The sequence below is a fragment of the Aethalodelphis obliquidens genome, unplaced genomic scaffold (assembly GCF_003676395.1).
Source record: "Aethalodelphis obliquidens isolate GAN/ISIS:26980383/991018 unplaced genomic scaffold, ASM367639v1 scaffold8, whole genome shotgun sequence".
In the NCBI taxonomy this organism is placed as follows: Eukaryota; Metazoa; Chordata; class Mammalia; order Artiodactyla; family Delphinidae; genus Aethalodelphis; species Aethalodelphis obliquidens.
The window spans coordinates 49,076,836-49,100,248 of NW_020837952.1; the positions used below are offsets into that span (position 1 = coordinate 49,076,836).

General features: G+C 41.1%; 1 protein-coding gene across 2 annotated transcripts in view; it reads left to right on the forward strand.

The window, feature by feature from the left end:
* The window catches only part of POLR3B (RNA polymerase III subunit B), a 115,929-nt gene that overhangs the window by 91,710 nt on the left and 806 nt on the right, over positions 1–23,413 (forward strand). Inside the window, exons 24-28 of one of the 2 annotated variants that reach the window (XM_027107435.1) lie at positions 8,965–9,068; positions 10,002–10,168; positions 15,435–15,548; positions 18,286–18,459; positions 20,443–23,396. In XM_027107435.1, the coding sequence (XP_026963236.1) occupies positions 8,965–9,068; positions 10,002–10,168; positions 15,435–15,548; positions 18,286–18,459; position 20,443 (560 nt within the window). In that variant the 3' untranslated portion in view covers positions 20,444–23,396. Of the gene's footprint in view, positions 1–8,964; positions 9,069–10,001; positions 10,169–15,434; positions 15,549–18,285; positions 18,460–20,442; positions 23,397–23,413 lie in introns of those variants that run through there. The other variant, XM_027107434.1, reaches the window with a different exon arrangement.

Below are 23,413 nucleotides of genomic sequence, written 5' to 3' on the forward strand. Positions count from 1 at the left end.
TTTCCCATTCTCCTGATTCATCTGGCTAGATGTGATAGTTAGAGCCAGAAGAGGAGGGGTACTTGAGGGGAGTGACTTGGACAGTGCTGGCGGGGAGCTGATTTGGAACATTCACATGCAGCAGGCACAGCTGGCGGCGTCTATATGGAGCCGTGCAGCAACCCAGCCCTAAGCGTGGGACCCAAAGATGAGCTGGATGAGGCCTGAAAGAGTTGGATGCCAGCAAGTAAAAATGTGAATGAAACGGAGAACAGTCCACAATGTCGGTTATGCTATTGTGGTTGTCATGAAATGAGCTGATGAAAATTTCATGTGTCTCACCGTGACTCCTACAGTGATTTCTTTCAGTTTGGGTCTAGATATACACCAGCATAAGTGCAGTAGTTAGTTGAACTTAGTTTTTACTCTTGAAATATAGAATTGTTTGGAAATTACATATATATATATATAGGTAACATCTGCAAGCTGACACACGTGTGTTCTCTATGAGAAAATATAAAGATTGTTCTGATGTAGGTCATCTTTATGCCCATCTCTTTTTGCCCCTTCCACTTAGAGCATTGAATTTGTTATTCTCAGTGTTTAGAAAGCGATGTGGCCCTGCAGATGTCCTGATTTTTGTCTTTTGTTAAAAGTTTACTTTGACAAAGCTGTTATTAGGAATCCTTTTTGTATATGCATACTACGTAGATGGCATTTCTGTACCTAATGCCTCTTAAAATATCCTCTCTAACAGTTAAAGGAGACTTGAAAATTTAGTTTCACGGAACATGAGTGTCTCTCCTGCTCAAGCCTGTTCACTTCAAAGGTGGTAGGATAATTAGTAGCTAAATGAAATAAATGTGAAGAGGAAGCTAAACAGCAGTAGCTATGTGTTCTGTGTTATAAAAGCTCAGCAAGAAGATTGAAGAGGCCACAGTAAGTGGGTGATCTGGGGCAGGAGAGTCAGTACTAAGTAGTTGGGAATCAGCATCAGTGCTGTGTACTAAGCAAAGCTTGAATGTAATCGATCAGACAGAGAAGCCCCACTGGAGAAGTGAAAGTGTTTGATCAGTAGCTGTTAAAAATGTGACAGACCCAGTAAACAGCATCATTTTCTGTGACCTGGGTAATGGAGGAGGACCAAGCAGAGAGAGCCAAGCGTGGAGGAAGGAGAAACTCTTCCGTAAGGAAGAGGGTGTCACAATTAACATGAAGACTCCTCCAGCCTGAAAAGCAGGTAATATTCATTCACAGCACACTTTTTAGATAAGGGAATTCCAACATAGTTTTCCAATGAGAAATTCAAAGAATTTTAATGAAGTACATTCGTCCTTTGGGTCTTTGTGAGGTCCGTTGCGCATCTCATCAGTAAATGCGCAGTGAATCAGCTCCCCCTCAAAGGAGCTGGCCTTTGGTCAAGAATCTCGAGAACAGCTCATCCTTTAGTAGTATGCAAAATATTGGAAAAGGTGAGATGATTTAGTAATAACCTGTACACCACAGTTATGAAATTGTTGTATGTTTGTTTACCAAGGAAGGAAAGTTTAGTTTTGTTTTAAATTCGGGTGGTGGTGGGAAAATATTAGAACCCCAAAGTCTTGATCTCCTTTCCCAAGTGTTCTAGACTTCTAGGTACTTCAGAGTGAAGCCATGACCTACATAATAGATGCATAATGATGCTCCACAGGCGAAAAGAGAGCAGAGATGGGTCTGGAATGTTCTTCGTGTTTTCTCTTCACATTCTTCCTTGATCAGCTTTATAGATAGAGTTAAAGATAGGAAGACACATTCACACAGAATGCTGATTGGAGTCATGTTTGGAACTAGAATTCTTATTAAAATCAAAATAAGTTATGTAAGCCTCTTGAACTTTGGCATAAGTTCTATATGAAGGGAACTCGTCAAAGGCAAACACTTTTATCTTGAGCCTTGCTTTCTATGATGGTTAGTGCGTTTATTAGAAGGGTGAGCAGATTCCCTGCTCAGTTGGGTTTTTTGTTTGTTTGTTTTATTTTTTAATCCTTTAACAAAAATTATCTGTCAGCCTAAGGAATTCCCCAAGTTAAATTTCATTTCATTGCTCAGGAAACCAAATTATTATATTTCCAGATTTCCTCTTACTTTTGCTGCCATTCACAATGAGGGAGGAAAAAGTGGACTCCTTTGATGTAGGGGGAAAAAAGGCAATATATCACTTCTCTGAAAGAACATTTCTCAGTCTCTCATGTGAAAAAGGATTAGCACCTCCAACAAAGGTCCTGTAGATCACAGAATCGGCAGCAATACCAAACAGTATTCCAAAGGAGAGGAAAAACTGTATTTGAGCAAGAGTGTTTGTCCTGGCAAACAGAAGCTTTTTAATAACTGCAAATCTGAGATAACGGTATACACTCCTCAGTATCGCCCCCTAAATCCTCAGACAGCTAGTTTAAGTGGAGTGAAGTCAAACTTCGTTTTAAAATAGAAATATAGTCTTACTAAATGCAGTTTTTTCACAGTATTGGTTCATAAGGATTATGCATTTATGGGTAACATTGTTTGGAAGGTTCGTCTTTGGCCCTCTCTTGTTCAACAAAAGTTTCATTATAAGGTCACTTGCCTCCATTTTGCATTAATAAAAGTTATTCAGCAACCTGTTAAATTAATTTATTGAGATATTAACTGAATGTTTATTAGAAGAAAAAAAAGTCTACCCTGACTTTCCAACACATTAAAGAATCTTTATACAGTAGGTATGAAGAGGCTGTGGGAAGTAAGAAAATATTAATTTGTGTGTGGCAGAAAAGCCAAGAGGAAAGTTTGTTTGTTAAACAAGGCTGGGCAAAACCTTTGCCTTTTCCAGACCTTCACTTGTTATTTCCATTCTCTATATTATGTTCTCTAAAATTGAGAGAATGAAAAAAGACTCTGATTTAAAGTAATAATAATAACACCTTGTACTCATGTAGCACTTGAGACTGTCTAAAATCCCCTCTGCTAGTCTGAGGCTTCAAAGTCTGGATGTCTTTGGCTCCCTACTTTGCTTGATCCTGCTTGAATGAAAGACTCCAAGTGGGAGGGGAGAAGGGGGCCGATGGAGCTAACAGTGTGAGCCCCAAGATAAGGTATATGATGCCAGACAATCCTTCAGAGTTTTGTTCCAAAAAGAACTTCTGGCAACTCTTACTTTAATGTTTGAAATCAAGATTATTTTGTCCACATAGACACCTCGAGAAGATTTTATTTTAGTTTTTTTAAGAACAAATTTTGGTCTTCGGTAGCTAGCCAGTAACCCTCTGACCTTTCAGTAAATATCCAAGTAAAGCTTTGAAATTAGGGTGTTTAGTGTTTTATGGCCCAGAATAAAAATCTCCAATTCTGTTTCCAAATAGTATAGCCTCAACACATTTTATTAAGCTCTTGACACATTCAGCCATGTGTATTTTGTAAAGTTCCTATGGTTATTGTTTTACAATAGCTGCTTCCAGAAGCATTGTAAGGGTTTCAATTAATCAGCCCTTTGTGTGCTTCAGACTATGCAAATTTATCACATCAAACCATTCAACTGCTCATGGGAAAGCCGTGTAAAAACTGTATTGTCTTCTAGCGCCTCCTCTCATTTAGAGTGATGTTTTAATAAGAAAGCTAATCAAGTTTTCTTATGCATTATTTATCTGTTAACATGTAAGGAAGAGCCGAATTAAAATTATGTCAACCGGGATATGGCAAGTGATGTGATAGATCTGGAAGCGATTCAGCAACAGAACAAAGCTAATATGATTCAACAGTTTTTGTCTCCTCCCCTCCCCCTTGGGATTATTTAAGGTGGTGGTGTGAGAATAAAAGAAGGTTAATTCAATAACTGGAAAGGGGGAAAGGAAGAAAGGAGCAACCACCTGTGTCAGCCTTCACGTTTTGATTTAGAGACTTACATTTCTGAATATGTAAAGGCTTATCGAGATGCGTTTGTTCAAAGTAGAAACATTTCTTATTTAACACGAACAGTCGAACTTGAAAGCATTCCTCCTGCTTCTTCGGCCCCGTTTACCACCATATTCATGAGCAGCAAGCTACTCTGCCCTGGAAATCCGCAGCCCAGGTCCTGTGAAGCTCTGACGTTATTAGGAGACACCATCCTGATCGTGTGAAATGATCTGAACCCAGCGGAGTGAGCTGCTTTTCGGTCTCTTCAGCCACAGTTAGTGCAACTGCATCTGCCCCTTCCATTCATTAAGTTGGTCTCCTTTGCGTTGCTAGTTTGCTTCCTGCTGAGAGTAATTAGGTTTCTTATATAATAATAATTCCTTGTATTTAGATGCCGCCTTTCTCTGAGGACCTTAAAGTACCTCTCAGACATTAGCTCATCTGTTCTTCTAACACAATTGCCTCATGAGATAGGTGCTAATTATTCCCATTCCAAAGACCGAACAGCTAAGGCTCACCAGAAAGCGGTGCTTTATCCCCAAGGTAACAATATCAGTTGAACAGCACAGAGACAAATTAAGGTCACCCAATTCCAGGATGTCCCACCCTACACAGGTCTGAGTGTCCAAGGGGTGATGAGCCCGTTATAGATCGCGTCCCCCCGGCCCCCATTTATGAACCTCATTAATACCGGGCATTAATACAGTGATCACTCCTTCACCAAACACCAACCCTCTTCTTGCACTAGGACTGATAGAGAAGCATCGGAGCATCATTTCACCTTCGCTTAGTGACAGAGTGTTAAACTGTGCAGAAAAAGAAAAGTCTTGTCTAACTGGTACTCACAGAAAGTAGGCAGTTTAGACTCTGATTAGTGTTATTTCAGCAGGACATACTGCCTGATTTGCTCTGCATCTCTTAGAGCATTAGAACCTGGTAAGCTGAACTATCCAGGTGTTTTCATGGTCAGTATTCAGTTAGGCTCCTCTGCGTGGGACACCTCTCGAGTGGACTCAAGTCTCTGAACCTCTTCGTATCCCCCGCCTCCGTCACAGCATTTGTCACGCAGCTTATTAACTGAGGGCATCGAGAGAAATGATTCTCTTTTCTCACTCAGAAAAGGAAGAATGAAAATATATATCAACCTGAGAGTGATAAATTTAATCCAAAAGTGGTTACATAGAAGGTAGACTTGCTAAATAAAAATTTTTTAAATTAAAAAGTGAAGCAGAGTGTGATCCTAAGGGGAGACCTGGCTATCAACAAAAGAGAAAACCCTTTGCTAGCTCGTTCTCAACACGTTAAAGTCACACCAAAAACAGATCTCAGATTAAAGATGTTATTACAGTTGTCTTTTGCCAGTTGTTACTTGCTTTCCTGTCTTTATATGGTAATATAATGCTCTAGTTTTCTTCCTTATCTTTTTTCTCACATTCTTACCTTTTTTTTTTTCCTATTTGGATTGAGATGGATCCATTACACTAAGACTAGTTTAAAAAAAAAAAGTCCACAAATGACTTATGAACAAGTGAATTGCTGTTTACAATTAGAAATACTTTCTAAGAGTGATTTGTCAGATTAACTGGACTTTTGCTGGGTATTCTTTAAATGATTTACGTGTTCTGCGAGGCCACAGAAATAGAAATAACAAATTGGTGTAAGAGCCTCCAGTGTAGGGGCCGTGACACAGAGAACTGTGGCAGTGGATCCCCAGATTTGCCTTTCCTGTGTGGCTTGGCGGTGAGATTTGTGGCTTCCTGAGACTCCCTAAATTCTTTACCTTTACAACTTGAAATTAAGATTGACGGTGATGGAGTAATATTTTAATGACTGGGTATCTGTAGAACCTTTCTGCTCTAACTTTCTGTGTTCCAGTTTTTCCTTGTTGTCTGTTTTCATTTGTTAAAAGTTCAGTAGTGTAATCTGTGGTCTAATTCCCATTTGGCCCCTATGAGGGCATTAAGTGTTCCCGGTCCTGTTAAACTGGTGTATTTGCAATTCACTGCCAGGAGGTTGTGCTATAAACAATGGAGTCGAGACACCAGCGTGAGCCGGGGGATGAAATTTTATTTTAAAATCTGAAATGCTGTGTAAGCATTTAAGGTATGAATCAGTAATTGTTTCACAACAGCTTCCATTAGATATGGTTTATTTGTAGTCCATCCCCTTTTCAAGGATCCAGGGGAGTGTTAACACGCTGAAGCGTACTGCATATCATTTACATTTTAAAACCAGTGTTAAAGGAAACTATAACTTCTAAGAGTTCTAAATATTGGAAGAGATTTTTATGCCTCTGTCCCTGGAGAAACCAGAGTTTTAATTTTTCATTTGAAAAATAAGAAAAAAACCTTCCTACTTTAATTAAGGATTTGAATAATTCTGAAACAGAAATACCTTTAAAAAAAGAAAGAGAAGTCTGGTTCTAAGATTGAGAACTCTCTTCCCCCCACCAAATGAATTCAGTAAAATACAAACTTTAAAAAATCATTTGTCTAATTTGAGATTCGAGATCATCAAATTCTGTCTAAATATTTTGTTTTAACTTCTAAGCTCATTATGGTTTCTTTGTGTTAACTTGTATTAAAATCTGTCAGCTATGACTGGTCTCATAAGCACAGTCAGCGGACCAGAATAAGTTAATTATTTACTTGTGTCACTAGTGCTCTTCATCTAATGAAATGCACAGCTGTGTTAGATCTGCAGTTGGATGTGTAGCTTCCATTGTTCCACAAGTCAGCAGAGGGTAGAAGCCGCAATGATGGAGAGCCCTCAGTTCTTTCTGCTGTTCTGGCTTTCTGTGTCGATTTCATGGATCTTTTATCATTCACTTTCACACAAAACAAACAACACAGGCCTGTCTGCTATGGGAACCATCTTGGCATATAAAAGGGTTTTCAGAGCCTAAAGTAATTTTAAGTTAGCTAAGATTTAATTTTTGGCTTACAGGTGCCCTTGATTCCGATGTGGCCAAAGCCGTTCCTATAATGGAATGAAAAAAATCTGTAAGTGACTTATATAACCAATGTATTTTTAAACTGCAGTGTCAGAAAAGGGCTGATAAGAAAATAACTTCCCAAGAAAGGAATCTCTATACCAAATATTAATCAGATTTCAAGAAGAGTTATTGGAGATTCAGATTTCAGGGGAGGGAGCATTGCTTACATTTTAATAACAAAATGAAGTTAAATTTGCTTGATTAAACTTGTCAGCTGAGACTGAGAATACAAAATGCAAATCATCCCACTCCTTACCCTCCCCCAATATGAGCGTGTCCTGCTTCCGCAGTGGGTTTCTGTACCTCCTGCACCTCACTCCCACCTTCTCTTGTCGGGGGTGAACAGGCAGCTTCCTCTTGAGCAGACGCCAGCATCCCCCTGTGAACTGCTGCTGAAGGGGTGCCGAGGCTTTTCTTCAGTTTTGTTTTTAAGGGATATAGCTGAACCTTCCACCTCCTCACCAGCTAAAGTGACATTCTCACCCAAGCACGTCCCAGGGACTGGCCTCTTTAGGAATTGCTGTTTTTAACATTTTGTTCACTGCTAAACAATGTTGTTGTCGGTTGCACCTAGATTTACAGTTTGATGTCTTTCAGAGTAGATTTCCCAGTAGCCCCAGTGTTTTGTCAGATAATTTCAGTGTGGACAAAGATGGATTTTTGGAGGGGAGAAAGGAGGGTCACAGACTCTGCTTGATTTAAATTCTAACACATTGTAGCTGAATTTGAAATAAAGTGAACTGAATGTTTCTGGGCTTAATGTAGGAAAGCATATGTTCTTTATAATAAACAATACAATTTCAACCAAAAAGGCATGCTCTAGGATTCAACTTCATAAACCGAGTTACCATATCGTTCATAGCCACTGGAAATCTGAACATTGATAACCGATGTTAAATAGGCAGATGGCACTCTTTCTCTTTAGACTTCAGGTCTTGGTGATCATAACATGCACAAAAATTTTATTTTAAAAAAGTTTGAGTAATTATGTAGAAATCAAACTGAGGAAAGAAACATTTCTTTGAGAACAGTTTCTTTTCAATAGGTGCAGATGGTTGATAACTTTGTATACAAAGGAAAAGAAAGTTCATGTTAAGAAATGTAAAAGCATTTTTTTTCCTGGTCCAGTGCCATTGTACACTAGTTTTCTAATTCTGAATTAGGTAGCTTGTGGTGAACAATCTAAAACTGTACCCGTATAGTCGTTCTACCAAGAAAGAAATCAGAGGAATTTAAAACTATTTAAGCAGTAAGATCCCTTACAGGTTAGAATAATATTTAGGGAGTAATAAAGTACAACTAACTTAAGAGACCGTCAGTAGAGTGCAGAGAGCTGGTGGGGTTTGGTTTGGTTTTCGTTCTTATAATTTCATTTCTGATTCCAGCCTTTTCTTCCAAGAGTAATTTGGCATTTAATTTTCTTGTTCAACTCTACAACTTCGATCAGAGGTCACTTTTCTAGCATGCCATAAGCTATAGGAATTACAGTTCCCTAGGGCAGCTTAGGCTCGGCCAGGGGAGCCCTGGCAGAAACCAGCCCACCAGCCAGGGCTCGGCAGCCAGTAGGTAGACCTGTCAGTGCATCAGCCACTCACAAGGACTCCTTGTCCCACGTTTTAAAACCACAATCTAAACACATCCCCTGCCCAGTCAGTTCTGGTGATCAGAGAACTCGCGTTCCTGTGCTGTGGGTACGTTAGGTAGCAGATCACAGACTGGCTGACAAGGAGCGAGATTGCCGCTGACTTGCAGTGTCAGGAACGACGATGGGGCTGGGGCATGGGGAAGCCACTGCTCTCCCCTGTCTGGGGCAAGAGAGGCCGGGCAGACGGCCTGACGGCACGTTGTGTGTCGTGCCAGAAGGCCAACCCGCAGGCTGCAGTGCCTTTCCGCAAGGACAGTCGTTTTTGAACTGTTCGTGTAGCAGGATTGTTGGAAGTTGCTTTTATTACTCTTGATGGAGACCACGGAGAAGGTTTGAGAGCAGTGGAAATAGAGACGGCAGCAGGGAGATCCCAATTAAGTGCTGTGTTCTTCCTTTCTGCCGGTTGGCTCTACGTGGCATGAAATCTTCTCTCCCCCAGGTGTTTGTGGCTTGATCGTCCCTCAGGAAGACATGCCATTTTGTGATTCTGGCATCTGTCCGGACATCATAATGAACCCCCATGGCTTCCCATCTCGAATGACGGTCAGTACGGGTTTTTTTGTTTTGTTTTTCTGTTTTAGGAAGGAATGTTATCTTTTTTAAAAAAAAAATAAATTTATTAATTTATTTTTAGCTGCATTGGGTTTTTGTTGCAGCGCGCGGGCTTCTCATTGCGGTGGCCTCTCATTGCGGAGCATGGGCTTTAGGCACACGGGCTTCAGCAGTCGTGGCGCACGGGCTCAGTAGTTGTGGCTCGCAGGCTCTAGAGCGCAGGCTCAGCAGCCAAAGTGCACAGGCTTAGTTGCTCCGCGGCATGTGGGATCCTCCGGGACCGGGGCTCGAACCCGTGTCCCCTGCATTGGCAGGAGGACTCACAGCCACTGCGCCACCAGGGAAGCCCAGTTAGTACGGTTTTCAGAGGCGCTGCCTTTAAGGAAAAAGGCAGGCAGTTGGTTTGTAGTGAGCGGAGGAGATGGGGCCCTGAAACTGATTTTCGGAAAGGGCCCTTTTACCTCTTGCCAAATAAATAGGTCCCTAGACCCTGACAGTGGGGGCTAATCTCCTCTACAGAGGGGGTGTGGAGAGGTCTGGGCTTCCCTTCGAGAGCAGTCTTCTGAGTGATGAACTCACCCCTCAACAGAAGAACCCCATGTATCAATGTATCTCCCTTTCTGTGGTTACCATTCTGTCATCCTGGCTCCGACACTTAGCAGCTGTGGGACTTCAAAGTTGCTTAACCCCTCTGTTTCCTCAGATGTAAACTGAGGGAGGTAATAGTACCTATCCCATCGGGGTCTTGGAGGCATAAACTTAGGTCACAGTAAGAGAGGATAAATATTTGCTACTACTGATTTATCACTCTTATGAATAGTAGTAGTCTTATAATCTTTTGGAAGAAACAGGCCAGAGCTAAATAAACAGACAGAATTCCTAAACCACCGGAAGGTGCTCACTTAATTTGTTCACATCCCACAGGTGGGAAAGTTAATAGAGCTGTTGGCGGGCAAGGCCGGCGTGTTAGACGGCAGATTCCACTACGGCACTGCGTTTGGGGGCAGTAAAGTGAAGGATGTGTGTGAGGACCTCGTTCGCCACGGTTATAACTACTTGGGGAAAGACTATGTTACCTCTGGCATCACAGGGTGAGTATGTGTTTAGACGTCTTAAAGGAAAATTACGATTTTATTAAAGTAAAAGTATGATTTTATTAAAGTAAAAGGATAAAACTAAAAATATGATAAGGCATAAGAGCCCTTAAGATATACGGCTTTATTCCTTTAAGAAATCTGATACAAGAAAATCCAGATTTATGGTGGACGTCACAGCTAAGCTATGGTGGTAGTGATTTTGCGGTATGTGTGTATCACATCAACACGTTGTACACCTTACATGATGTTATTTGTCAATTATATCTCAGTGAAACTGGGGGAGGGGAGAAAAGAAAGTCCAAATTTAGAAAACTAATAAACTAAGGAGTGCCCTTTTGCCGATAAGGCTCCCATTTAAAAAGTAGAAAGATCTTACTTACCAAAATAGGATTTCTGCACAGCTTTTAAAGAACACATCAGTTGTCTATAATACAAAATCTCTTAACTGTTGGCCTTTCTCTGCACTACTGTGATGAATATCAGGTACTTAGTGCTCTGACAGGTAGCCTGAGGTGTAACATTTGCGCGTTCATTCACCAATGACATGTTAAACACCTAACATGTGCTAGATACTAAGTATGTAACAGTGAACAAAATAGACGTGGTCCCTGACCTATGGGGCTGACCACTGAGATTTGTTACTAGACATTAAAAAATAAGACAAAAAGTAACTTCTCAGCAGGGCCTACCCTGACTACTTACTTTAAAACCACAACTCAGTGTTGCCCATTTCCTGCTGTATTTTTCTCTGTAGCATTCATCATTATCAAGTAATGTAATAATACCATATAATATCACTATCTGTCTCTCCAATGGGAATGTAACCTACATGAGAGCAGGGCTTGTCTGTTTTGTTTACTGTTTTATTTCCAGTGTCTAGCACAGAGCCTGACATACAGCAGGCACTCCATAAATGTTTGTTGAATAAAGGAATGAAAACAAATCAACACAAGTACAAATAGCTCTCACCAAAATGAAACCAAAGAATAGGTTAGAAGACCCCTGTGAGGAGGTGGCTATTTCAGTGGAGATACGAAGGATGAGAAGAGACATTTGGAGAGTGTTTCGTGCAGGGGAGAAGTGTGTTGAACACCTTACAAGGGGCAGAGCTTGGGAAGTTCAGGGAAGTGGAAGAGGCAGCGGCTGCAGCCTGAGGGGAGGCTGGAAAGCAGCCTGAAGGGAGACACAGCAGAGCGCTGGGTCTTCCTGGTTCCCTGGAGAAACAGATGTCCCTGAGGTTACCCTGAATGATCAGGTTTTCAAACTTGAGTCACACATGGTTTTAAAGGATCAAATCAGTTGCTTAAATTAAGACCCACTTACATATTTTATGCCAGATAAAACTCTGGGACATAGCATTTGTACCGTTCTTCTGAGGTTTCAAACTGCTTGAGCACAAGTGAAACTCAGCGTGGAAGCATGTGTGAAAACACAGAGCTTGATGTTAGTGCTGCAAATAGACTATCCAGATATGATGAAAATGGCCAAAATCTGTATCTGTTAAAATGATTGCCTGCTTTCTCAAATGACCTATCTAGACTGTAATAATGTGGATTTCTTTAGGTGTACCATAGTTGAGGTGTTACAGGAAATCGCATTACAGGGCAAGAGTGATGGTCCATTTCAAAAATGATTCAGTGAAGTAACTAAGGTCCATTTCAAAAAAACAGTTATCACTGCTAAACTGATCATTTTAGTCTTTGCTTCTCATCCAGAAATAATGCAGTAGTTGACCAGAAAGTATGCAAATCCAGTGAATCAATTTGGTGGACCTTCTGAACATAATTTCACTGGAAGATTTGGATGGGTTGTGCTCTGCTTCCTATGGACAGCTGTAGGCTCTGTCTGCACCCCTTTCCCCAGTGCCCCCAGCCAATAAGTGTTTTCATTTCTTTGCCATTCATCTCAGTTGTAAAGTTTGAGAAACACTACTTTAGCTTGTTAGTTGAAAGTTTCATAAAGGGCTTAAAACCATATCCACCCACCAGCTTTCATCCCTTGTCACATTTTCGAGCATAGCTAGGAGGAAAAATTGCATCTGGCTTTATTCAGTTAATGATAGAATGGCATTAGGTGACAGAGTTCTAGAAATTCTACTGTGAGCAGCCATACAGTGGAGGAGTTAGAATCATTTATTATTAAAGCTGGAAAGAACTTTAGTCTGCCCCCCTTGTTGTACAACTAAGAAAACTGAGATAAAGAGGTCTTTATCTCAGGGACTTTATGCAGGGACTTCCCTGGGGGCACAGTGGTTAAGAATCTGCCTGCCAGTGCAGGAGACACGGGTTCAACCCCTGGTTTGGGAAGATCCCACATGCCTCAGAGCAGCCAAGCCCGTGCGCCACAACTACTGAGCCTGTGCTCTAGAGCCTGCAAGCCACAACTACTGAGCCCACGCACCACAACTACTGAAGCCCGTGCACCTTGAGCCCGTGCTCCGCAACAAGAGAAGCCACCGCAATGAGAAGCCTGTGCACCGCAACGAAGAGTAGCCGCCACTCGCCGCAACTAGAGAAAGCCCATGCGCATCAACGAAGACCCAACGTAGCCAAAGATAAATAAATAAAAATAAATTTATATTAAAAAAAAAAGCTTTCCACTGTCAAAGCACTTAAATATTCACTCTCTTTTTAAATTCTTACTACGGATTTTCTAAAGGCTCATGAGTCAGCTCTGTGACAGACGTTTACTGAGTATCTGTTGTGTGCCAGGCAGGGTCATTAGTGCAGGGACCACAGTGACAAGGAGATGAAGTGCTTATTCTGCGGCATTTACTTCTTCTGGGGAAAACAGGCGATAATTAGAGAAATAACAAATGTGTACTTTAATAGCAAACGGTGACAAGTGCTCTGAAGAACATAAAACCAACGTGAGAGTTGAGACTGCACTGGCACTGTGATGCTGGGGTGGGAGGAAGGCACCTCTAGAGAATGTGATTGGGGCGCACCTCTCGGAGGAGGTGCAGGGTTTGGCAGGGCCATGTGAATACCTGGTGGAAGAATGTTTCAGGCAGAGCTGACAGTAAGCGCAAAGGCCCTGGGGCAGGTGGGCTTGCTACATTTGAGGAACAATGAAGAGGCCAGTGCTGCTGGAGTAGAATGAGCGGTGAGGAAGGGGAATAGCAAATGAGTCAGGTGGACAGGAGCCAGGTTGTGTTAGACCTTGTGGCCGTGATACAGTATTTGGGTGATGCAGAGTCTGAATGTAATGGGAAACCATTGGGAATTTAGAGCAGAAAAATGACCTGCTATGATTTATGATTTAGAAGGAATCACTCTGGCTTGTTGTGTGAAGAATAGATTGTTGAGGGATAAGAGTGGAAGCAAGGAGGCCAACTGGAGGATTGTCTGCAGTAGTCCAGGCAAGAAAGGATGGTGGCCTGACGAGGGTGGCAGCAGTGAAGGAGGGACTGTCTTGTTCACACTGTCTCACAACCTGTTTAAATTTTTTTCACTATTTTTTTAATTGAATGAACGATTCTTTAAATTCTATGGTAGTTTACAGTTTTCAAAAGTCTCACACATGATTTCATATAATCCCATAATAACCCTTTTTTCCTACCCCTCATATTGCCCCTACCCCTTCCCTTTCCCCGCTGGTAACCACTAGTTTGTTCTCTATATCTGTGAGTCTCCTTCTTTTTTGTTTTATTCACTAATTTGTTGTATTTTTTAGATTCCACATTAAGTGATATCATCCAGTGTTTGTCTTTGTCTGACTTATTTCACTTAGCATAATGCCCTCCAAGTCCATCCATGTTGCTGCAGATGGCAAAATTTCATTCTCTTTTATGGCTGAGTAGTATTCCATTGTGTGTGTGTGTGTGTGGTGTATGTGTGTGTGTGCGTGTGTATATATATATATATATATACACACACACACACGCACACACACACATACACCACATATCCATTCATCTGTTGATGGACACTTAGATTGCTTCCATACCTTGGCAATTGTAAATAATTTTAAAATTTGTATGGAAACACAAAAGACCCCAAATAGCCAAAAAAATCTTGAGAAAGAAGAACAGAGCTGGAGGAATCGTGCTCCCTGACTTCAGCCTATACTACAAAGCTGCCATAATCAAAACATTATGGTACTGGCACAAAAACAGACACACAGATCAATGGAACAGGGTAGAAAGCCCAGAAATAAATCTACACACTTATGGTTAATTAATCTATGACAGAGGAGGCAAGAATATACAGTGGAGAAAAGACAGTCTGTTCAGTAAGTGGTGCTGGGGAAACTGGATAGCTACATAAAAAAGAATGAAATTAGAACATTCTTTAACACATACAAAAATAAACTCAAAAAAAAAACCTCAATGGATCAAAAACTTAAATGTAAGACTAGATACTATAAAACTTCTAGAGGAAACATAGGCAAAACACTCTTTGACATAAATTGCAGCAATATTTTTTTGAATTCGTCTTCTAAAGCAAACAAAAGCAAAAATAAACAAATGGGACCTAATTAAACTGAAAAGCTTTTGCACAGCAAAATAAACCATCAACAAAATGAAAAGAAAACCTACTGAATGGGAGAAGATATTTGCAAATGATATGACCGATAAGGGGTTAATATCCAAAACATAAAAACAACTCATACAACTCAACATCAAAAAAAGCAAAAACCCGATTTAAAAATGGGCAGAACTGAATAGACATTTCTCCGAAGAGCACATGCAGATGGCCACCAGGCACATGAAAAGATGCTCAACATCGCTAATCATTAGGGAAATGCAAATCAAAACTACAGTGAGAATCACCTCACACCTGTCAGAATGGCTGTCATCAAAAAGAACACAAATAACAAATGTTGACGAGGATGTAGAGAAAAGGGAACCCTCATACACTGTTGGTGGGAATGTAAATTGGTGCAGCCACTGTGGAAAACAGTACGGAGGTTTCTCGAAAAACTAAAAATAGAATTACCATATGACCCAGCAATTCTACTCCTGGGTATATATCCAAAAAAAACAAAAACACTAATTCGAAAAGATACTGCACCCCAATGTTCATAAATTTTTATTTCTTAATTGAACAATGCATCTGTTATTGCATCCATGGTACTTTTATATTTTTAGTTCTAGCATATTTGTTCACTGCAGACTGAAAATCACTCTCTTCCATTCATTCAGTCATAAACTTGTTCATAAACAAATAAGGGCCTGCCAGTGATGAGTCCTAGAAAAGGCTGTCTCTTGTTAGCCCAAACTTAGTTTCTTAACCTAAAACTCTGACCTTTCTTGCAGTGAACCCTTGGAAGCATACATCTATTTTGGCCCCGTGTACTATCAGAAGCTGAAACACATGGTGCTCGATAAGATGCATGCCCGGGCACGGGGACCACGAGCTGTCCTTACCAGGTAAGAGAAAAGCATTTATAATGCGGTTAAGTCTACCTTGCATTTCTCGGATATAGCAATAGGCAGATGTCAAAATTTGGGGTGTTAGGCATCAAAAATCACATACGTCTGATTAAAATGAAAAAATAGCAACCAATTAAAAATCAATTCATAGGTGCAAGAGCAAGCCCACCGTAGGTCTTGCCAGTAGTCTCCTAGCAGAGTCATTTGCATTTATGCACCAGTTTAAATATGGTGCTGTTTTACAAGGTTCAAATATAGGAATGTAGGTACACTTTACATGAACACATATCGATACACCTGCATGCTCCCATGTGTACACAGAAAACACATTACATACGTTATTTGGTAGCAAGGCCACAACTGTCATTTTTTAAAACTGTTACGGGAGCATAAGGCACCTGTACTTGCGTGCTTATTAGAGTAAGCTCTGGGAGGTTAAGGTCCACATGTGCCCTTTCACCAGTGTGTCCTCAATTCCAAGCACAATGTCTGTGTGTTGATGAATGGGTACGGTTGTTGGGAAAGGGAATTATAAATACTAGGTTTCACATGTTCTTAGTACTACATCTTCCATTTGGAGAAGCAGGGTCTAGGGCAGTGGTTCTCACCCAGGGGCGATTGTGCCTCCCAGGGGACATTTGACAATGTCTGCAGACATTTTGGGATGTCACAACTGGCGGGTGGCGAGGAAGCTACTGGCATCCAGTGGGTGGAGACCAGGGATGCTGCTGAACATCCTACAATGCACAGGCCAGTTCTCACCACAGAGACTTACCCGGCTCAATCTGGCAGTAGTGCCAAGGTTGCCAGAGAGGGTGGGCCTGGGGAGACAGACAGACATGGATGTGAACTCATCTCCACCTTATACCACTTCCACCAGCCTTGGACACATCACTTAGCTCCTCTCAGCTTCAGTTTTTCCCGTATATGAAGTGGAAACAGTAATTCCCACTTTGTAGCATGCTGGTGAATGTCAGATGTTTTAAAATAGAATGTATACCGTGCCAATTCATGGGAGAGGCTCAACACATATCCAGTTCCCTGCCCACTCTGACCTGGCAATGCAACTCTCCCCTGAATGCTGTCCCCTCCAGAACTTCCATTTCAGTTACAACATCCAAAAACTATTTCAGGGAATTCTCCGGTGGTTAGGACTCCACGCTTCCACTGCCTAGGGCCTGGGTTCGATCCCTAGTCTGGGAATAAGATCCCACAAGCCATGCGGCACGGCCAAAAAAAGCAACAAAAACAAAAAAAAACTATTTCAGAGTAACATATTTCAAAATACGTTTCCTGTTTTTTGCCTTGTTGTGTAAAAAACGTTGCTGCTTTAGAATTACTTTTGTGTATTCCATATGAATCTGCCTGGAGTGTATTTGTAGTCTGTGATCTCAGTTGGTTAAAATCCAAGTTTTGGGTTCTGCCCATATGTGATCAGACCCCCTTCACTTGTCCAGTGACCACAGGTGTAGGGATGCCCCCGACTCCCACCCTAGATCAAAACATAGATATCATGCTCAGTTATGAAGTGGCTATTATAATGTGTTCATTTAGACCTATTTGTAAGTTTTTCATAGGTAGATTTTCTTTCAACAAATAATCTACGATTTGATTTCCCATTGTAACTTTCAACAACAGAAGGTAACATTTCAGCATGGGCTGGTGTACACTGTGTTTACCTTCTTAACTCTTTGGGAAACTGGAGGCAACAACAAAGATTAAAAATGCTACGGAATGAAGCAAACAAGAGGTTTACAGTCCACCCCTGCTCAGACTACCTCTAAGGACTGTCACTCCAAAATCAACCAGCCAGGGAGCTTGCTTTTTTCTTTTTTTCTTTCTTTTCTTTACTTTTTTTTTTTTTTTTTTTAATAATTTCTGTCATCAGTACCTAGGTGGGATCTAGGTGGGTTTGCCTGAGTTGTTTCAGAATCCCCTAATTTTACCTACATCTCTGGGTCTTGGATTCCTAACCTTTTAAAGTATTCTCAAGCCCAGCAGATACATAAACCACAGGGAGTCCATTCAGGGGGCTAATAGCTTCCCAGTTCTCATACAAGAAGGAACGACCTGAATGGGACACACAGAACTTTCCCAGTCTCTGAGGAACCTCCCATCTGGCTCAGGTACTCCATCCTTCCAGATGATTCCTGATCTATTCCAAATTTTATAAAACTCTCTTTGCTTCTTTCCATGCTCAATTTATTTCTTAATAGTAAAGCTCTTCCCTGGAGCCCTGGCAATAACAATTGGGGACCCACGTTTCTCCCATAGTGCGTTCTGCTTAGTTTTTCTGCCTTTAAATAACAGAGAACTGAGACATCTTTGAAGGTACTCAAAAGACATTCTACCCTGATTTGGGGACTATACTGTGCTAATAATGATGAAAGTGATGGTAATAGTAATGCTAGCCCTGCTGTTTTATATGATTATATATTAATTTATTATTATATCACAGAAGATTATGTAATTATTATTTCTATCTAATAATAGTAATAGCAACCACTAGTGTTACATCTCTTCTCCTTTAAGCCTCTTTGGGACAGGTTGTCTAACATGCGCTTTACAAATGAGGCTGAGAGGCTAAGCAGCCTGCTTTTGGTCACTGTCTAAAAGCAGTTTGAATCCCGGTGAGCCCACTCTGAAGCCTTGTGCAAGATCTTAGCTAGCATGTGATGCTGCCTCTTTGTTTGTTTAGTATAATAATAACACATTTGTCTAACTTGTTTCGAAGGCAACCTACTGAAGGTCGATCTCGTGATGGTGGTTTGCGTCTTGGAGAAATGGAACGTGACTGTTTAATCGGTTATGGAGCAAGTATGCTTTTACTAGAGAGACTGATGATTTCAAGTGATGCCTTTGAGGTTGATGTCTGTGGGCAGTGCGGACTTCTTGGGTACTCCGGCTGGTGAGTGGATACCACATGTCTCTCATACCACATCCCTTGCCTCTTAAATCACAGCTCGAGTTTGGATCATACCCACGTATTCTCCAGCCTTCCCCATCCAGACATTCCTGGAATTGGGGATTCTGTATGTACATGCTTAGCTTGTCTGCCTAATGTTCTGCTGTCTACAGCCACTAGAGTTTAAGCTCCCAAGGAGACTTTATTTTCTTTTTAATATTATCTCGAGTACCTTTTATAACACTATTTATCTGTAAAAATACTAGCAGATTCAGAATTACAGCATATTTTAACTGGCAGCCTTTAATAGAAGACTGTGTTGAATGCCCTCGTTTAACCTCAAACCCAAAGAACCAGGTATGTTGCCCCAGCTCTTATAGCAAGTTGGTGACAGAACCAGGACGTTGTCTGTACTCTCTCTGCTTTACACTTGGACTGTGAATTCCATGAAGACAGAGACCATGTCTGTCTCAGTCATTCACTCAACAAACATTTAGTAAGAATCTGCTAAGTTCAGACACTGTTCTAGGCCCCAGAAATACAGTGGGGAGTAAGACGGATGAATGGCTGCTCACAGGGAGCTTATCTTCTAGCTCATTCTAACTCCAGTCTGTCTTGTTTACCCCTGCTTCTCCAGCCTGTGACCTGGTTGTTGCTAAATAAAATATAATTGCTTAGGATTGTCAGTAGGTAAATTATGTAACTCATAAAGTTTGTAATTTCTGTGTAGAGCTCAGTACACAAAGGCCAGCTTAAAAGATGTTGCTACTTATTTTTTTGTTGGTGTTTGTATAGTTAGAACACCTTTCTTCCTTGTAATGGTTCCACTCTACCACCAAAGGGCAGCTGCTCTGTTTAGGGTTAGTCATGATCCAGGAGAGCCCCGAAGTGCTCCTGTAGGCAGGAGGGCTGGTAGTTCCCCAGTCTCTACTCACTCTTCCATCAGAGATGAGGTCTAACAAGTATATAAGGCAGATGCTGCGGGGACCGGAAATAGCCTCAACTCCCTCATCAGCCCTCACCCACCCTCCCAGAGCCCCTTTTCCCTGGCCGGGGGGTGGGGCATCCTCAGAAGGACAGGGTTAGGCCCAGATGAGCGTTCATTGCCAGAGTCTGAGGAATACAGGGGCCACCATTTTCCCATCGAGCCCCCCATCAAAGCCTCCTTCCAGAGAGAGCCCCAACTTTTTGCCATCTTAACGCTGCCAGTTTCTTGGCGAATGAAAGCAAATCAGGAGTCGGAGTGAGTGAGCTTCTTAGAACACAGTATACACCTTGCTAGGTAAATGACAAAACCCTTTAGCCAGTTATTTTATGATTTTTTTTGTGTAGAAGAGTTAATGAGAAGAAATCGTTGTCTGTTTCTTCTTGTCTGTGAAGAAATAGTTTCATTTTAAAAACTAACGCAAGAGGTGGCTATTTGCAGTTCGTTCCTTTCATAAGGTGGCAGGGATGAGGTGACATTATTCTAAGCATAAGCCTGAGTGTTTCTTATATCAGTGACATGGAGCAGATGTTTCAGTTCTGAGATATCTTTTTGTCTCTTGAAATGCATATTGAGTTTTATTGTCCTGGTTGTGTAACAACAGCAACAAAAAAGTATAATAGGAAGGTGCCTGGAACCTAGGTCTTAGGTCTTCAAAGTTGGCACAAGGATTTTTAAGTAATTTATTTTGAAAAGATGGTACAGAGGAGTCATTTTATTAAGAATAGGGATCATGAAACTTCAAAAAGAGTTTCCTTTTCTTCTCCATTCTCCTCACATTCCCTCCCATGCCCCCTAACGGAAGAAGAAAGAAAGAGAGAAAGGGAGAAAGAGAGAGAGAAAAAGAAAGGAAGCAGTAGACCAGCTTCCTTCATGCACTTTGAAAACCTTCCCCTCTCTTCCTCTGAATACTCAGGGAAACTCACATAAACTGTAATTGATCCCAACATTATTCTGTTAAATTCATATCTCCTTTCCTGCTTCGTTTCTGTCTCATTTAGAGATCATCTGATGGCAGTGCCTGATTTTGAAGCTCATGTGTTCAATGTATATTGTATTTGAAATCCTTTGAAAGAGGACTAAATCAGGTTACACTGTTTAAGGGTCTTTACTGTAATTAAACAGACCTGGATATACCATATGTCTGATTTTGAGTGGCCTACTTATACCCTTGTTGCCAACAGAAAAAAATCCTCATCCAGTCTGGTAGTCTCGCAGCCTGCTCGTGCTGCTTTCTGGCAGAGGAGCATAATGATGCTGTCATTTTCCCGTCGTTACCTGATCGTGTGTGATGGGTTGTGTGGGAGGGAGCACAGGCGTTTGTTGGAGGAAGTCGGTCTTTAATGAACAGCACAATGGAGGCTGAGTAATTAGAGCAGTTCAGAACCTTGAAACTGGCCTTTTGTCAGTGATTTGCACATTAGTAAGGCATTGCTATGGGGATGTTTACAGCAAGACTGTTGTTCTGCAGAAGACACGGAGGGCATAAGTCACAAAAGAGAGGAAAACTGCTGAGAGAAGAAAATCCCTATTAAGATAATTAGCTTGTAGAGGATATTTTACTGGACAGTCATTCCTCATGTGAAGCCACAGCCGCCTCCTTTTGCTGCTTTTCCCTAAAAAATCAGTTTATTTTATTGTTGTTTGGGTCAAGTTTCTTTCTTTGGAAATCTTTCAGAAATAGGGTAAAACTTTTAATATTTTTCTTTATGTGTGTATATATATATATATACGCATATGTATGTATGTATATACATGCATTGGAACATTTTAAATGATGGAGAAATAGTTAATAATAGAGAAGATTAGTGGGCTTTCTGGATTATGAATCAGCACATATGGAAGTTTTAAATGGATTAGCTTGACCTGAAGTCACCAGGTAATGTACTGGACAGGAGAATCAGCAAGAAGTTGCCCCAGTTAAATCCATTTCTCCAGTTTAATTAAAGCATGAACATGATTCCTGGATAAATTAGATCAACCCAGGCACATTAAAAACATAATTCTTAAACTATAATGCATTAAAGAGGTCTTTAGGTAATCTTTTAGGAAAAAGTCATCCACCATGTTCCTATTATTACTGTTGATGGAATCAAATCTCCACAGTGCTTGTTAAGGCCTCTGCAAGTCCCCTGTGGGGACACGAGCACAGGTCCATCATGGCTCATCCCTTTTCCATACTCTTCTCCTCAAGAAGTTCATATCTGTATACTCACTCACCACCACACTCAAATTCTCAGCCTTAATGCTTTTCTTTTCTAAAATAATAAAGCTTTATTTTACTGGTGGTGAAAATGATCCCTGCTCTTTGTAAAATATTCAAAGTTATAAAAAATGTTAATGATATATATATAAAGAAGAAATACAAACAGTCACACTAACTTGTACCATCCACAGATGACCACTATTAACATTTTAGTGACTTTTGGGGACATCTCTGTTTGCCAGTAGTCCTGTACCCTTTTATATTTTCAGTCATGAGCCCTTTTGAGATTCTGATAATAGTATAAAAGTAAAAATACGTACACCAAAAAATCTTGTTACATATGATTTTGGGGCTTCATACATTTACTGAAACCCATCTGAGGACCCCCCCGCCTTGTGATCACACTGTTTAGCAAACTGCTTTTTCTACTCCACAGTGTGTCCTGGACACCTTTACATTTCACTAATGTGGGTCTACAGCATCACGTTTAATGGCTGCACAGGATTCTTCTGCATAAATGTCCTGTAATCACAGAACAAACTGCTTATTGGACACATGAGCCATCTCCTGCTTTATGCCGCAGTAGTATGCATATGCTACTGTGCGTTATACGTAGTGTGACCGTGAACATTCTTGTGTACATATTTGCCACTTTCGTGATTACTCAGTGGAATAACATGTGTGTCTACGTTTTTAACACACCTCCCTCCAGAAGGGCCTTTACCGTTCACTAAGGAGTCTCGCTCTAGTCCCCAGTCAGCACTGAGTCTTCTAAGCCCTGGTTGCTGTTCCTCTTGCACTCATTTTGCCCCCTGTTAACTGGGAGGACCTAGTTTTCTACATATTAAGGCTCAGGATTTTTACTGGAAACCTATTGTCCCAGATGCCCCAGATCCTTGAGGTATAGGGTAAGGTCCTATTTTGGTCTGAAACCTGAGAAAATAATTCACTTTCTCCCCAGGGACCCCTCTTTAGTTGTAGCTATTGACTAAGATCTAGGTTCAGTTCACTGGCTCTTCCTGAAGGAAAAGAAAATCCTAATTGGAAGAGCAGGCACAGTGGTCAGGAGCAGGTGCTGTTGTGAGGATTAAATGAGAATATACGCACACGCACACGCACGCGCACACAGGTTCCTTGGTTTCGCACAGGGGCCAGTGCGTTGTTCAGTGCAGTGGCTTCCAGGACTAAGAGAAATAACCACGCTTAAAGAGTGCTGGAAAAATAGGTAGCATTTGATTGGATACCACCTTTCTATATGGAAGTCTTCTCTTTCCCATCACACTTCAGGCATTTCAGTGACAGAAATCAAATTGAGCATCTTGTCTAGAATAGTATAGAGTAGTAGGTGCTTTTCAAATACATGGACATGGATTCAGTCGGTTTGGAACTCTTTCAACAATAAAAAATGTCTAAATCTGAGTAACTTTCAGACGGTTCAGATTTTGGGGCCTCATTCAAAATAAATACATAGGCAGATATTTTGCATTTTAAGGAGAAAGGTCTAGAAGTGTGGAAGTACTGATTAAAATTCCATGCTTTTAAAACTGGGGGAGTGATATTGTTTTGTTCTTTCTTTTGCTGCCTTGGATGCTTCTTTTTATTTTGGGGGCACATACATACATATTTGATAGTGTGACTGAACACTGAGGAGTAGAAAACGAATGAACTTGATAGGATGGTCATGGAATTTTCAGAGCAAATCCTCACTTCCTGTGGGCAGGCCTCTACCTCTGAGTTGCTGTCCATCTAACACAGCTGACTTGGGT